The sequence below is a fragment of the Lolium rigidum genome, chromosome 5, assembly GCF_022539505.1.
Source record: "Lolium rigidum isolate FL_2022 chromosome 5, APGP_CSIRO_Lrig_0.1, whole genome shotgun sequence".
In the NCBI taxonomy this organism is placed as follows: Eukaryota; Viridiplantae; Streptophyta; class Magnoliopsida; order Poales; family Poaceae; genus Lolium; species Lolium rigidum.
Window position 1 is genome coordinate 78710012 of NC_061512.1, and position 14169 is coordinate 78724180.

At 43.9% G+C, this 14169-nt stretch overlaps 3 protein-coding genes across 3 annotated transcripts; 2 read left to right on the forward strand and 1 right to left on the reverse strand.

Annotated features, from left to right (window-relative positions):
- The first annotated feature begins 672 nt into the window (after positions 1-672).
- LOC124652626 lies at positions 673-4438 on the forward strand. The gene is made up of 6 exons (XM_047191668.1): positions 673-849; positions 1245-1599; positions 1912-1996; positions 3278-3364; positions 3440-3673; positions 4065-4438. Exons 1-6 carry the CDS (start codon positions 695-697, stop codon positions 4142-4144), a joined length of 996 nt encoding a protein of 331 aa, XP_047047624.1. The 5' UTR covers positions 673-694; the 3' UTR covers positions 4145-4438.
- Positions 4439-5017: 579 nt separating this feature from the next.
- Positions 5018-8796, reverse strand: LOC124653990 (GPI mannosyltransferase 2-like). Its single transcript, XM_047193036.1, has 8 exons — positions 8496-8796; positions 8308-8413; positions 7779-7871; positions 7487-7682; positions 6743-6921; positions 5899-6152; positions 5452-5636; positions 5018-5359 (listed from the first exon to the last, which is right to left on the reverse strand). Exons 1-8 carry the CDS (start codon positions 8794-8796, stop codon positions 5189-5191), a joined length of 1485 nt encoding a protein of 494 aa, XP_047048992.1. The 3' UTR covers positions 5018-5188.
- Positions 8797-10486: 1690 nt separating this feature from the next.
- On the forward strand, positions 10487-13306 carry LOC124655103 (acyl-coenzyme A thioesterase 13-like). Its single transcript, XM_047194064.1, has 3 exons — positions 10487-10686; positions 11065-11208; positions 13006-13306. Exons 1-3 carry the CDS (start codon positions 10492-10494, stop codon positions 13144-13146), a joined length of 480 nt encoding a protein of 159 aa, XP_047050020.1. The 5' UTR covers positions 10487-10491; the 3' UTR covers positions 13147-13306.
- Positions 13307-14169: the final 863 nt, after the last annotated feature.

Sequence of the window (14169 nt, forward strand, 5' to 3'; positions counted from 1 at the left end):
AAATTTATATACATCAAATGTCATATGTTTCCCTCGCAAAAAAAATGTCATACGTTTAACCCTCGATTATATCTCTTGACAACATGAAACTTAATGTCAATATTTTAGCAACATCAACTGGAATGTTACACACAGCAAATATAGCAAAAAAAAAACAGATTTATAATCACAATAAAAATGGTTTAGAGATGTTCTCTGCCACTTAAAAAAAGAGACCAACAATTATATTTACACATACAACTTTTCTTTTATTTATCTTGTTTTGCGGGTCACTGACCTTGCCTGCATCATAAACCATGTCGTCGAAGTATAGTAACTACCGGAGTGTTGCGATTTCACTTTTATTTTCCAAAATAGGAAAAGTGTTGCGATTCAATTTTGTTACGGAATCGTTGCAATTCATCTTCTTTTTCAGCACGGAAAGTTTTGCGATTCGGGTTTATTTCGTAGTGAAGGGTTTAAGATTCAGCTTCTTTTTCCAATACGGAAAGTTTTGTTGTCCTAATTCGACAATGAGACCCACTTCCCAGCTGCCCATATGATATAACCGAGAGCCCAACCGGCGACGAGCCCAAGCCCATAACCGGCAGCCACCTCCGTCGTTGTCGGCACTGACGCTGCTGCACGACCCGGCGAATCCGACAAACCCCCGACCTCTCCTCTCCTCGCCCGCCCGCCGCGAGATCCCGCGCCCATGGCGGTCGGCATCGCGCTCCTGCTCGACCTCGCCGCCCGGGCGCCCCGCGGCTCCCTCCACTCCCACGCCACCCTGTCCGCCGCGGCAGCAGCATCCGCCGCCGCAGCACTCGCCGCCGCCGGCGTTCCCCTCTCCGCGCGACACTTGTTCGGGTTAGTTCCACCTTCCTCGACTCCTTACTCACCTACCACTAGGGCTTCCGTAGTTGCCCATGCTAGTTTGTTGGTTGGTTGGTTTCTTTGTGTCGCGATCAAGGTGTTCGACGCATTGCTCTGCATAAACTGTTATTCTAGCTAGGAAGAAATTGGAGAAGTTCATTAAACAATATCATAACGTGGAGTTTGTGATTCAATCAATCTTTCTTCTAGACTCATTCCCTAGCTAGTACGAGTAATGCAGTTCTACAAACCAACCAATGATAACAAGATATCTTCACTACTTCCATGGAAGTTGCAATAAAACCTAGAAGAAAAAAGGAACTCTTCATTTACCACATGCCAATGCGCACTTCTTTACCTATAACCAACCACGCTGTTTATCGATGCAGGAAGGTCGCTTACTGCGATGCCGGCGCGACTTACGGATCGACTGACACTCCCGATCTTGTCAATGATCTTAATAGCAAGATATTCGACTCGATCCACGGTATCTCGCCCCGCGATCTCCAAGTGCCAATAAAGGAATACCCTTTCGAGCTCAAGCCGCTTCATTTTGCGTTTACCTTCAAGCATTTAAGCTTGACAACCCTGAGGGCCTTCCTATTGTACTATTTGCCGCTTCTCGAGCCTAGTCCGCCCACTGATGACGAGGACGATGATGATTTCCTTCAAGATGATTCAGAGAGGCCGCCTGTCGACCTCGTCACTCCCTTCCACAAATCATTGCAGCAAATTGCACGTGAGGTACGTATTTACTCTGTGACATTTCAGTAAAGTAGCGCTCTCTGTTTCAATTGTCTTCCATAAACTGGCTATTTTTGCCTCTGAAAATAAATGCACTTCCTAGTATACGTGTTGTTTGGGCCTAGAGGGTGAACCTGGGCCAAATAGGTGGGGCTCCATCCTGTAAGCCTAACTCCGCTTTGTACTAGAAACCCCAAATTAGCTGAAGCCTAATTCCGCTCTAGTATACTTTTAAGCTTGGCCCAGAAGACCGTTACTGTTTCAAACATTCATGTAAAAGTCAGTACTTATTGTTATATTCTACATTTGCAGACTTCCGTCGTAACAACTAGAAGAGTATTGGAAAGGATTGCAGTTCGCCATGTTTCAGATAGAACGGCATGGAAGCTTCTCAAAGGTGAATTTTTCTCTTCTTTTTTTATGTGCCCTTCTGGCAGCGTTCTAGCAGGAATGTAACAGAACCTGTGCATTATTGGAAAGAAACATGGGAATACATTTTCTTCTACTATACAAGTCCTGAAGTAAATATGTAGGCTACTAGTACGCAGTACCTCAACTACATTTATTCTATTCATCTACTTTTAGTGCACTCGACAGTTTTATCATTGTTTTCCTCCACATTAATTTACATATGGTCTTAAGCATTGATTTCGTTTTCTGTTTTGATAAGTTGCTATATGGCTTGGTGATGTTCCTTAGATCTCCTTATGTGCATTTAGTCAAATCTTCGTTTAGCTATCATCTTACGGTGATTGATGGAAACCAACGGAACTGCTAGTCAAAATCCAGAATAGCAAATTTCTTAGTCCAGATTAATACCAGGGGATTAACCTGTTTGATTTGAATAACTATAAAATCTAAATGCGTTAGTTATTCAAATTGAATAATGCTGCATCATTCTTGGAATTATTATTTGCATGGAAAGAAAGTATTCTTCAATTAGTCGCAACCATACTTGTTGTAGTTTCCTGGATTTAGTCTTTTCTCAATAAACTTGTTCACTAGATCATTGGCATACATCCAGCTGCTATTTCCATGATAACTATTGGATCCTCTGTTCAGCTTTCATATTGCTTGTTGGTTTAACTTGTGGTTCAAAATTTTAGACAACTAAAAGTACATGAGGACTAGGAAAAAATACACAGGCTGTCAAGAATCTCCTATCTACAATCTTTCTCCTCATGCATGTGTAAAGAACTATTTTATTTATAACTTGGCAATATTAGGATTCAACGGTAGCTTGCCCATGAGCATTTGAAGTTTGGACACCCGACCCTGACTCGGGGCTGCACAAATGTAAAACCTAACACATGTCTATGCTCATTAGAATCTGTCAACTGAGGTTCTTTTTTTGGATGTCTTATGCCTTCATTGCTGAGTTAGTTAGTGGTAAGTCATTAAATCTTATCTCTTTCTGGTCGGGTCGAGCACTCCTGGCCGTTGAATGGATTGTTTAGTTTGACTTCTTGTGCTGGCCAAACATTATTCAGTCCCTTGCAGGATGTTTTGGTCATATGCTAGTTTACCAATAAGTTATGTCATGTTCTGTCATCTGTTAATTGTGTCCGACCGATCAGTTTTTTATATTTTACTTTCTTGTGTACTGAGTTCTGTATTTTTTTATCAGCTGTTATATAATATAAATATAATGGCTTACCTTTTATCTCTTTTTCAAAAGATGCTGCAAAATCATCAAAGAGGAAAGCTGAAAGGGGGATGTCAATTCCAGAATACACATACTGTGTTGCCAGGACAACTATCCGAGGTAAGATTTTCCTCCAGTGTCATTTTTTTACCTCTTGTAGGTTATCACTCAAATATTCTTTCTTTCTTCAAACAGCACATGCATTGGGAGTAGCTGCTGCTTGGGTTATACAATCTCTAGTCCAAGTTTACACATGTTTCATTCGCCAACCTGATAATGATGAAGAATTGCTTGACGAGAGGGAGAAATTCAAATTGTTCGGGAAAAAGATCTATAGTGTAACCATCAAATGTGGTTTCTCTTTGGTTTTTGCCTCAATTGGAGCAGGCCTTGGTGCCCTCGTACATCCAATGCATGGCCAGTGGATTGGTGAGTTACGACTCCTTTCTTCCGTCTATTCAAGTGCTAGACAGTGTAACTTTTGCCAAAGCATCTAGTTTTATTTATGGATTTGTTGACTTTTCACTTTATTATGTTGGCAATCAATAGATCTTTCGGTTCCCTAAAAATCATCTTAAATTACCTTTATTCTGCATGTGATGCTCTTTCTGCAATTTGGTCCTTTTTGTAAGTTTGCAGCCGTTTATGTTGCCATGAGTGAAAAATGTGTCCTCTGCATATTTATCTATAGCGTCCATTAGTTTGCTTCGAAGGAATTTAGCACACTTGCTGCCTTGAATGAATCACTATCAGATTTAGCACATCTTAGTATTGGTTCAGTTCAAACTAAGTTGACACTATGTCGTCCAATGACTTGCAGGTTGTACCCTTGGAGATTTCGCAGGACCAGTTGTTGCGATTCTTATATTTGAGAAGTTACAGTTCCCGCTAGAAAGTTAAAACCTCCTGTTCGTGCTACACAGTTAGAAAACCAGGCCAGTCAACTATGGCTCCCGCTGGCCTGGTTCTGAAGAACATGAAGTGGCGATGTTTTGCCCTTTCCAGGATCCCCGTTGATCTAACTTGAAGATTACAGTTGATGAATAACTGGATGCCTGTAGCTATGTGCATGGTTAAAGTTTCTTTTCGAGGCATAATGCCTTCGGGCTTCATGAGATGTTGATATATTGTCATATGCTTTACTTTGCTTCTGTTGTCTTAGATTTTGAACGGAAATGGATCTATTTTTGGGCACTGGTCTGTTTTTTTTAACGTAAGTACATTAACTGCCGCACTCACTGCTACTCTGGGCTGAATCTAGCATATCAAGTTGACGATTGCACCGGATCTACAACAAAGCCTCTCACCTTGGCCTAAATTATTTAAACGTTCACCTTCTTTTGCAATTAACAGTTTTATGTAAATAAAATGCAAAAAAACATATAGTACATACAAATGGGTTTGAAAAGAAAACACCGTGCTGCAATGTCTATCTATAGATACAACAGAATGAGAAAACTGCAATGATACGACTGGTACAGTAGTACACGACGGCGCACTCCAATTAGTAGAACACGTCTGGACAAAACTCTAAATGACACTGATACCTACTTACTATCGTGACGCCAACCCATTTCGTGTCGCTAACCTCGTAAGTTCTATCCATACTGAACGGTGGCTACTCACTAATCACTACTCTCGACATACTGCCCATCAAATCCTTTGTTGATTCTGTGCAATCTTTGGTTGTGTCCAACCAGACCTTGCTCATAATCTCAAGTATATATGTGATAATTAGCCTTTGAGTTAGCTCAGTAGATTTGAATGCATGGCTTCTGCGAGCGGGTGGAAGCCATTCAAGATGACAGCTCAACCCGGGTTTTCTCTTTAAGCTGAAAGTTTGTAGGGAGCAAAAGATACATCAACTGTGCATGAACCCTCTACCTAGGAAAACCTCCATACTCAGTTTTTTCATACAATTTGCGTGTAACTGTGCAGCTGTTCTCATGTAAACGGGTAGAAGTTGGGGAAGAGCAAACTGCCTAGAAGAATATAAGCAATGAAGTAAACGACGATGAAGTATCCCCATCTCTTGGACGAGCCCCTTGGAGAAACCAAAATGCGCGAAGCAGCCCAGTAGATTGGGGGACTAGCAGACAGAAATCGCGTCGACACCTAGACCAAGGAAAAAAAAAAAGAGGCTTAAGTAATAGACTCTGCAGAAGCTACAAATAAATTCTGTTTTGAGTTGCGAACACTATACTGACCTGGACGTGCATCACGAAGAAGGCAGTAAATGTCATGAATGTCAGATGTAAAATGAAAGGAAGAACTAGTATGGGGCACTCCTCCTTATCAACTTTCAGAATTCGACCGGTTGGCCTGTCGCTATCTAGAGATGCCGAAGTAGCCTCGGAGGCAGCAGATTTTCTCTTCTTAACCTCAGTGTGTGCTGTTCAAACAGTGCAGAGTTAGGTACACATAAAAGCTTTATTCAAGCCCATTCAGTTGATGCTGTTTCCCTGTTTCTCAGGTCACTTCGAACTCTCCGAATTCCTAGATCAAAGGTACTCCACTTTATTTATAGACTTTATACATTAGCAAGTCATAGAAAATAGCATCTTTAAGAAAGTTGAATAATATCAATTTGATGATGTGCCCAATAATCTCTCAGAATAGAGAAAATATGTTGACGGCTGAGAATGTAATAGTACCTTGTTTTTTGTTATTTAGTCCACTAGAAAATGCACTCTTCAACACCGTGGCAACATCTGAGCTTTCGCATAATTCAACTGACCTCCCCTCAACAGTTGCAATAATTTTCTCATGTATGTTATTTGACTGGAAGAGTTGATGAAGCATTTTTGTGTAATGAGCTATAGAATAAACTGCAAGGGACAGTACTGGTGAAGCTAAAAGAAAGTTGGGCAGCTGCTTCACTTGAAAGTATCTCAAGAAACCAACTCCCCTGAAAAGAAAGAGAAAATAGCATAAATCTCATGCATAATGAGTCTCACAAGTTTTTATTTTATGAAAACATGACTCATAAGTGGTCAAAATAGAGTAGTCATTAGTCAAAGAGCAAAGCTTAGCAGTATAAGCTATGTAAAATTGTATGGGATATGGACATTCTTAATCCATGGTTCAGAACCCACATTCGTATTATGCCCTCTTCCTATGCATAGGACATGAAACCCAAGCATGGGTTCCAAATACCAAGCATGGTATCCTAACGACCTAACGACAATATGGCATACACTATTGGTGAAATAGACCACAAGGATGAGGGAACAGGTAAATCACAGTCCACAAAGATGAATGTGGAACATGCATGGTTGTATAAGAGAAATGGTCCTTTTCCTCACAAGAACATTTGTTAAGTCACGCAAAAAAAGAACTTTGTTAAGGATAAAATAACATTTACATATGAGTTGTGAGACAAAACACAATACAATCTGCAGAAGAAAATAGTAAAACCAATAATACTAGCGAAAAACAGTGTTCACGTTTTATGAATTATGAAGCTAATGCTGATAAAGCTATGATAGAAATAATTACCAGTAGTGGCTCTGAATAAAACTGTACAAAAGGGGCAATTTTGCTTTGCACCATGGCCTCAACTCATCTGAGTTCCCGTGTAGGCATATGTTTAAATATCCATATGCTTGGAAAGCAAAGAATGGTATAAATATAAAAGTGGAGCGCAAAAATCCAGTGATAAGGGCCTGCACTGCCAACTTGGGCCAAAAAACAAGGTAATGTTGTTAGATACACACATCTTCCCTAACAGCATCTTATGTAGCCCAACAGAACTTTTGCATAGAACAAAGGAACATAAAAGGCCATGTAGAAGATATGACTTGTGCACACACATTTGTGTGCATTTCAGTCTCTTTGAACTCAGGAACTTCAGCAAATTAAAATAAATAAATCATATTGCTAAGACATGTGAAAGACTACTACATGAAAATTTTGTGGACAATTTTGATGATATGTGCCTCTACAGAAGAAAGAAAAAAAGATGGCATCATCATTTGTAATATGAGTACAATCTTTTGTCCTACTGTACAACGCACATATAATCATATACTTTGCACAATTTTCGCATGTACACAAATTTCACACCTAAAATTGAACTTTATGAGAATCTATTCAAACTTTGTGGTGAAAATCCCCAAAGGGGTGATATGAAGTATGAGTGTGGACGAATCACATCCTCTTCAATCATGCAGCCTCTTCATTTCAGCTAGTTATAATAAGCACCATGGAAAAGAATAGCAAAGTTTATATAGACTAACTTACTATAGGCCTTTTCTTCTGTATAGCAGCATCATATGCTTGTAGCAAAGCCTGAAAACAGAAATAACCAGCATTAAGTGCTCCATTTGACCTAGCGGAACCAGAGACAGCGAGCATTATCATTGCAACGGTATTGGCACCGGAAAACAGGTAGAACAGCCCACCAAGCGAAAACAGCGCATAAAGACTTTCTGAATATCTGCCAAAGCACCCAAAAAAAAACATGTTAATGTTTAATTCATGGTTAGTACATGATTTGTTTTCCTAGTTGTGGCATCAAGAGAAAGAAAATTACAGTGATGAGTAGAACACTGAAGCAGGATTGAAGCAAAAGAGAACAGACGCTCGGTAGGCTGCTCCTGAGTCCTTTAATATCAGTACAGACAATCTGCAAGAAGCAGAATGTTTAGCCATATTGGAAATGCTAGGCAAAGGGGAACATGTATAAACTAGAAGTTGGTCATCCTACACTTGAAATGAGTGCACTACAACTTGAAACAGATGACAGATATTTTCTTGCAGCTACTTGAACACTATAACATAATGCAATTAAATGAATCAAGTAGACAATTATGTGCACCAATCATACACTCTAACAGCCTGAAAATTCATGGGAACCACTCCACTCCAATAAAATGAAGCAGACACATCATGCTCTTTCGTACAGCCTTAAGTTGGCCGGTATTCCTATCTGGCAAACACAGTCGAACTGTTCCAGGAACCTAAAACGGCACTCGGGCTAAAATGGCTTATAAATTTAGAAATCCTGATTACACTGAAAGAAAATTGAAGCCAAACTTGAGTTGCCGAAGAACGTCAGTCACCTGTAGAAGTAGGCCGCGGCGGCAACGAACGCCACGTTGTTGAGAACATGCCCGGAGAGCACGAGCACGGCCCTGTACCCCAGCACCGGCACCAGCGGGGCGAACACTTGGGCGCCAGAAAAACGCAACACCAGATCAGATCAAGCGGGCACCTCAACGAAAGGAGAAGACGGTGCGAGGTGACTTACGGGTTCGGGAGAGGAGGGCCATGGAGGCGGGGAGGAGGGGGAGGAAGGCGAACGACTGCTCGTACTCGTAGCCGCACTCGGCGGAGCGGGCGAAGTGGACGCCGTCCCACACTGCTAAGGACGAGATGGCGACGGCGGCGGCGGTGGAATTGTGAGAGGACGGGGAGGAGAGGCAGGGCGGGTGGAGGGAGGCCGAGGTGTCGTAGGGGCGGAAGAGGAGGCGAGCGAGGAGGGAGAGGGCGAGGACCAGGGCGCGGGAGACGGCGGCGAGCCGTACGACGGCGGCTAGCGGGGCCGCCATGGGCCGGATGGCGGAGAGGAGCTGTGGGAGCGAGACGCCGGCGGGGATTGCCGGGTCGCTGGTGGGTCACTGACGGCAAGGATGGGTGGACAGTCCGGCGGTGATGCGGCGCGCGCGGGCCGACGGCGAGAAGCTCGACGGGAGGCGCGGGGCTTTCCTTTCCTCTCTCTCTCCCACCGGAGCAGCCGAGCAGCAGACGAGCGAGGGTCTGAGTCTGACCGATTGATCAAATCGATCCGGTGACCGAACCAAGCCGGCGGAAGGCAAAATGGGCAAAATCGTCAGTAAAACATATGACAGGTGAGCACAAACAAGAAAACTGGAAAAAATCTAAAACATGAAATCTTTGTTTTCATTTTTTTGGAAAAGATGACACCCAGCAAGAGGACAAGTCAGCATTTCACCCGAGCTGGCTCTGACGAACCTCCGGTGTGGCGGATCCATGACTCGCGAATTCGTATCGGACCAGACGTTATCTCCATGGTCGGTGTTGGGGGTCATTTCTTTGGAATTTCTCATGTTGTGATTTGTTGAAAGCTTGTCTTTTTTGTTATGTACCCTCCTGTAAAATGCTGCAACGATCTCTATGTATGCTACAAAGAGTTTATCCAATGTTGCAAACACGTTTCTTTTCAATGTTGGTTACTATTTTGCTAACAATGACGCTATTTTCATGTTTGTTGCAACTAAGTTAGAATTTGTTGCATACATTGTTGCTGTTGGGTACATAGATGTATTCAAATTGTGCAATCTTTTTACGACTATTACTAACCGTAGAAACAAATATAGCAATTGATGTTGCATAAAAACACAAACATTATTACATGTGGTGGGTTTTTGTTTCGACGACCGAACACGTCGGACTTTTCCACTTAAGTGGATCGGACATTAGGAAAGCTGGTTGACTCTCCCCCCAAATCAAAGTGGCAAGGTATATCATTTTGAACTTTTGTTTTCCAAAATAAATATAAAAATATAGTCTTCCAAACTCATGTATCTCTGTATTTATCATCATTCACATTCTCTACTTACGAAGTGAGGAGTCATAGTAGGCTGCGCAAAAGGAGAAGGCGGCCTTTTCTAGTGTTTTCATACCACTCGGAGTCGCGCAGCAGAAGGTGCATTGTTCATACCATAGACGCCTACTGCCTCGCGCAAATTCTGAGTATATGTGGCAAACAGACCGACCCAGGCATGCACGTGCCTAAACAGTCCTAGCTCGGTATGACCCGCAACGTTGCGTCCCATTTATAAGCGGGGTGTGTCTTGACGACCCGCACTGAACGCTTGGTAAACTTGCTTCCCCAATTGGGTCCTCTGGGATGTTTGGGGGCCTTTTAGTCATTTTTTAAAGAAATCAGGAAAATAAATAAATATAAACAGGTCATGCTGTGCCAACCCACGGGCCTCGCCTCGGCAGACAAGCACGGGACATGGCCTACCATGGGCCAGGCATGGCCCGTTTAGTACCATGCCGGGCCAGGCCTGTTATGTACCGAGTATCCATGCTACCAGGCCGGCCCGCGAAAGTTGGCCCAGATGGCCACAGTACTTCTGAGTAGGCCCACTAGCCCAGGTTCAATAGCGGTGGCGCTATGTCCAGCCCAGCAGCAGCAAAGGTCGCTGACAGTGACAGCAACTGAAGGGAAGTCCTACCAGTTCCTCTTTCTCAAATCGGTGCTACCGGACCTGCCGATGGCGTCGACGTCGGCGGCGCTGGAGAAGGCTCGCCAGCTACTGGAGGAGGCGGCAGGCGAGTCGGTGCCTACGGAGCAGGTGGACGCGCTGCCCTCCGGTTTCTACGACGCCTTCGTGCTCTGCGGCGTCCGCGTCCACGCCGTCGAGCCCGGTCGCCTCCTGTGCCATTTCACCGTCCCCTCCCGTCTCCTCGTGAGCCTCCTGCAGATCTAGCCCCTTCCCCGTTCAATTCCTGCTTGATGCTTGATAATTACTACCTCAGGTCGGATTTAATTGACGCAATACTTGCATAGTTACAGGCTATCGATGCTTTGGCTTCGCGTCGATCTTTTCAGACCGGAGGGAGTACTTCATTAGTATTTAGTAACCCCAGCATAGCTTCCCCAACTATTTCAATTTCATTGGCAACTTTGCCTTCCCACTGTAGCTGAGCAACTTAATTTCAGAATATAATTGAGTTGCCTTTTGCTTCAGTATTTACTCAAACCTGCGTAGTTCGCCATCTAACTGTTCAATAAAACACGAGCGTTGCTGCTTTTTGATGATGGTTGCGTTGTTGATCAATCACAGAACTCGGGCAGCTTCCTACACGGTGGTGCAACCGCGTCGCTCATTGACTTGGTGGGCTCTGCTGTCTTCTACACCGCTGGGGCACAGACCAGGGGCTCGCCTCTAGAGATGAACATCTCCTACCTGGATGCTGCATTTTCGGATGTGAGTGACTTTCTTAACGAATTGGGTGTCAATGCATGTCGCGTGATCAATTAACATGGGGTGTTTTCTTTGTATTTCCTACTTATAATTCCCATGACCCAACTATTATATCATAATCGTATGCTTGTTTGCTGTGCCTGAATGTTGGCGTAGTTTATTATTTCAGAGAAACTACTAGGTGGCCCTCGCAATGTGAGGGCATCATTATTAGTGCATCTAAAGTGTTACTGTTTTTTTAGTTGTAAATAGACATCATCTAACTCTCATTTACCCTCTCATTCCAAAAGTACGCGACTGTTAGTAAGGAAACGCTTAATTACAGTCATGAACATGGCAACTGTGCTCAAGTATAGCCATTATGTTTTTACCTGTATAAGCCAGATGATTTACGATCTCAATATAACTTCAGTAATAACCAATGAAAACAGAAATCGCGTTCTAAAACTAAACATGACCTGAAGATCAAGTTGCCAAAGTAAGACCTCTTAAACGACTCATTTTTTTAGCACTACGCACATGTATGAATGGTTCCAAAATCCAGAAAATCTTGTCAAACATGTAAGTGATCTGACAATAAGGAAGTTAAAGGCTCAATTTAATGGAACATTAATCCAACATCATTCTAGGTGGGTGATATGTGGTCATTTTGCTCACAGTTATCTGATATGTTTCACTAACAGCAGTGGGAATACAAAAGCTATGACTCAATTCTTACGCCCTGGAGGATAAGCTTGTTAGGGTGGTAGCTTGGATCAGGTCCCAACAAGAATGGCCACCAGATTCTGGGTGCAGACAACAAGCCTTCCACAAAATGGCTATCCAAATTCCCACTAATACGAATGATATGCTGCTACAATGCTACATATATTTTAAATCTTGGCGATACAAATGAAGTCACAAAAAATTAGATAACAACATCAGGTGCTAAATTATGCTTCGATGAAACTGAGCCTGTCCACTGAACTCTTCTTGCATTAACCAGTGAAATTCTCTAACGAAATGGATGGCATAATATGCAGGTCAGTTTGGCAGTATATGAACACATAGAGTGTTTCTGACACCAAAGAGTGAAAACTAATGCATTTTGAGCACTTTCCAAATATCCTTTCTTCTCAGGTGCACCTGAGATAGCTGAACTCAAAATATGCATGTCAATTTGGAATCTCTTGCTATGGGGCACACTATCGATAAGGTTCATATGTGTTAAACTAGTACCAGGACTCAAAGTTGTTGTGTCCAACACCGGTGAACAATGGAGAAAAGCCGAGAATAGGGAGGCGATTAGGTGTTAATGGGAAATTAAAGACTACCTAAGGCTGGTTTTTCTGTACTCTGCACTTAATCGAGAGCCCTTGGATGTAGTATTACGGACAGACAGGATCGGTTGTGTCAAACGTGAGTGGTGCTTTTTTATTGGTATATGGATAATAGAGTAGATATAAGCTCAGTTACATCATCTAGTGCCCTTGTGTTGAAATTTGACGACTGACAGTGAGCCCGACATAGTGTATATTCACCAAGAGCCAATAATTGCTATATTCAACAATTGTACTGCAGTATGTGAGCACCAGATAGAAATGCCACTGAACACGATAAATTGGTGTACCAAGATTTGTTTAGTTTATACTTCTTGTTAAAAGTTCTCTAGTGCTAAAACCTAGCCAAGTTGCAGTTTTATTCTAAAGTGTATGGACGGACATGTCAATCTTGAGACGGAAGTTAAGCTGTTGGCTGTTTCTTTTCATAAGTTCTCGTGCATTGTACAATAATGATGACAGCCTATGTTGTCAATTGCAGGAAGAGATTGATATCGAGGCCAAGGTTCTGCGTGCTGGAAAAGCAGTAGGAGTGGCTACTGTGGAACTAAAGAAGAAATCTGGCAAAATCATTGCTCAAGCCCGCTACTCCAAGTATCTTGGTCCGTCCAGTAAACTTTGAAGGTGTCCTTTCCTTGTAAAGCTGGAGTCCTGTAATTGCCCTTGTTTACTAGGCAATCTCTATGTAATAGAATAATGTTGTCTACTTGTCTTGGAAACGAAGGCATGATCTACCAAAAAACGAAGATATGGGAATTAGTTCACAATTGTGTTTGGTGATCCGGTTACCGATTTCTTTTCCATGCGAGTCCATGGTGGAAGAGGTAAAACATTCGGTAAGAGTCCCCTGCAAACATCACCAGGCCCGACTCGTCCGTTGCTCGTCCCCGCGGGCGAGTCGGGGCGACTCCCTAATCCCTCCCCCTTCAGCCCGACCTCCTCCGCCCCCTCCCCCGCTGCCGGCGGCTGGAGCTGCCGGGCAAAGCCCGCGCAGTGCCGCCGGTGGCGGGCATCTCCACCTCCTGACCGTCCATCGGGAAGCGCGGTGGACCTGATGACGACGGCGGGAGCCCCTCGGCTGTCCGGCGACGGTGACGGCGCTGGGGAAGATGGCGACGGCGCCGGGGAAGACGGCAGCGGCGCTGGGATGGCGGCGACGGTGCTGGGCAGCCGGAGTTGGCGCCGTGGCGGCGCGGGTCTGCTGGCCCAGATCTAGGCCATTTGGGCTCGATCTGGGGCGGACGGGCCCCGACCGCTCTGTCCACCGGCGCCTGGTTGCGGCCACCCACCTCCTCCTCGTCCGTCCTCCTTGGCTCCAAGCGCAGGGATGCTGCTGCTCTAACCAGGTTGAGCTGAGCCCAACGCCATCTTGGCGTGGTGGCTCGGGGCGTCCATGCGATGCTGGCAGCGAGATCTGCAGTGCTGGTGATAAGGGATTAACTTATCAATGCCTACGGGTTGTAGACTAGGGTTTAGTTGGAAGTAGAGGGCAAGTAGATCTCGAAGGTTTCAGCCGGAAAAGTACTCGACTGCTATGAAAAACTAGGGTTGCGTGAAACAATGAGTTGATCCTTTCTTTGTCCCTCGACTCCCCCTTATATAGGAGGCGGAGCCGAGGGTTTCGTGATGTACAAGTTACAGAGTC

Excerpts from the sequence above, each read along its gene's own strand:
- LOC124652626 (XM_047191668.1), top strand. The coding sequence starts at position 695 with ATGGCGGTCGGCATCGCGCTCCTGCTCGACCTCGCCGCCCGGGCGCCC. Across the intron at positions 1,600-1,911 it reads TGCAGCAAATTGCACGTGAG|ACTTCCGTCGTAACAACTAG; the intron begins GTACGTATTTAC and ends CTACATTTGCAG. Across the intron at positions 3,674-4,064 it reads AATGCATGGCCAGTGGATTG|GTTGTACCCTTGGAGATTTC; the intron begins GTGAGTTACGAC and ends AATGACTTGCAG.
- LOC124653990 (XM_047193036.1), bottom strand. The coding sequence starts at position 8,796 with ATGGCGGCCCCGCTAGCCGCCGTCGTACGGCTCGCCGCCGTCTCCCGC. Across the intron at positions 8,414-8,495 it reads GGCCCTCCTCTCCCGAACCC|TGTTCGCCCCGCTGGTGCCG; the intron begins GTAAGTCACCTC and ends CTGGCGCCCAAG. Across the intron at positions 5,637-5,898 it reads ACTAAATAACAAAAAACAAG|CACACACTGAGGTTAAGAAG; the intron begins GTACTATTACAT and ends CTGTTTGAACAG.
- LOC124655103 (XM_047194064.1), top strand. The coding sequence starts at position 10,492 with ATGGCGTCGACGTCGGCGGCGCTGGAGAAGGCTCGCCAGCTACTGGAG. Across the intron at positions 10,687-11,064 it reads CCGTCCCCTCCCGTCTCCTC|AACTCGGGCAGCTTCCTACA; the intron begins GTGAGCCTCCTG and ends GATCAATCACAG. Across the intron at positions 11,209-13,005 it reads TGGATGCTGCATTTTCGGAT|GAAGAGATTGATATCGAGGC; the intron begins GTGAGTGACTTT and ends TGTCAATTGCAG.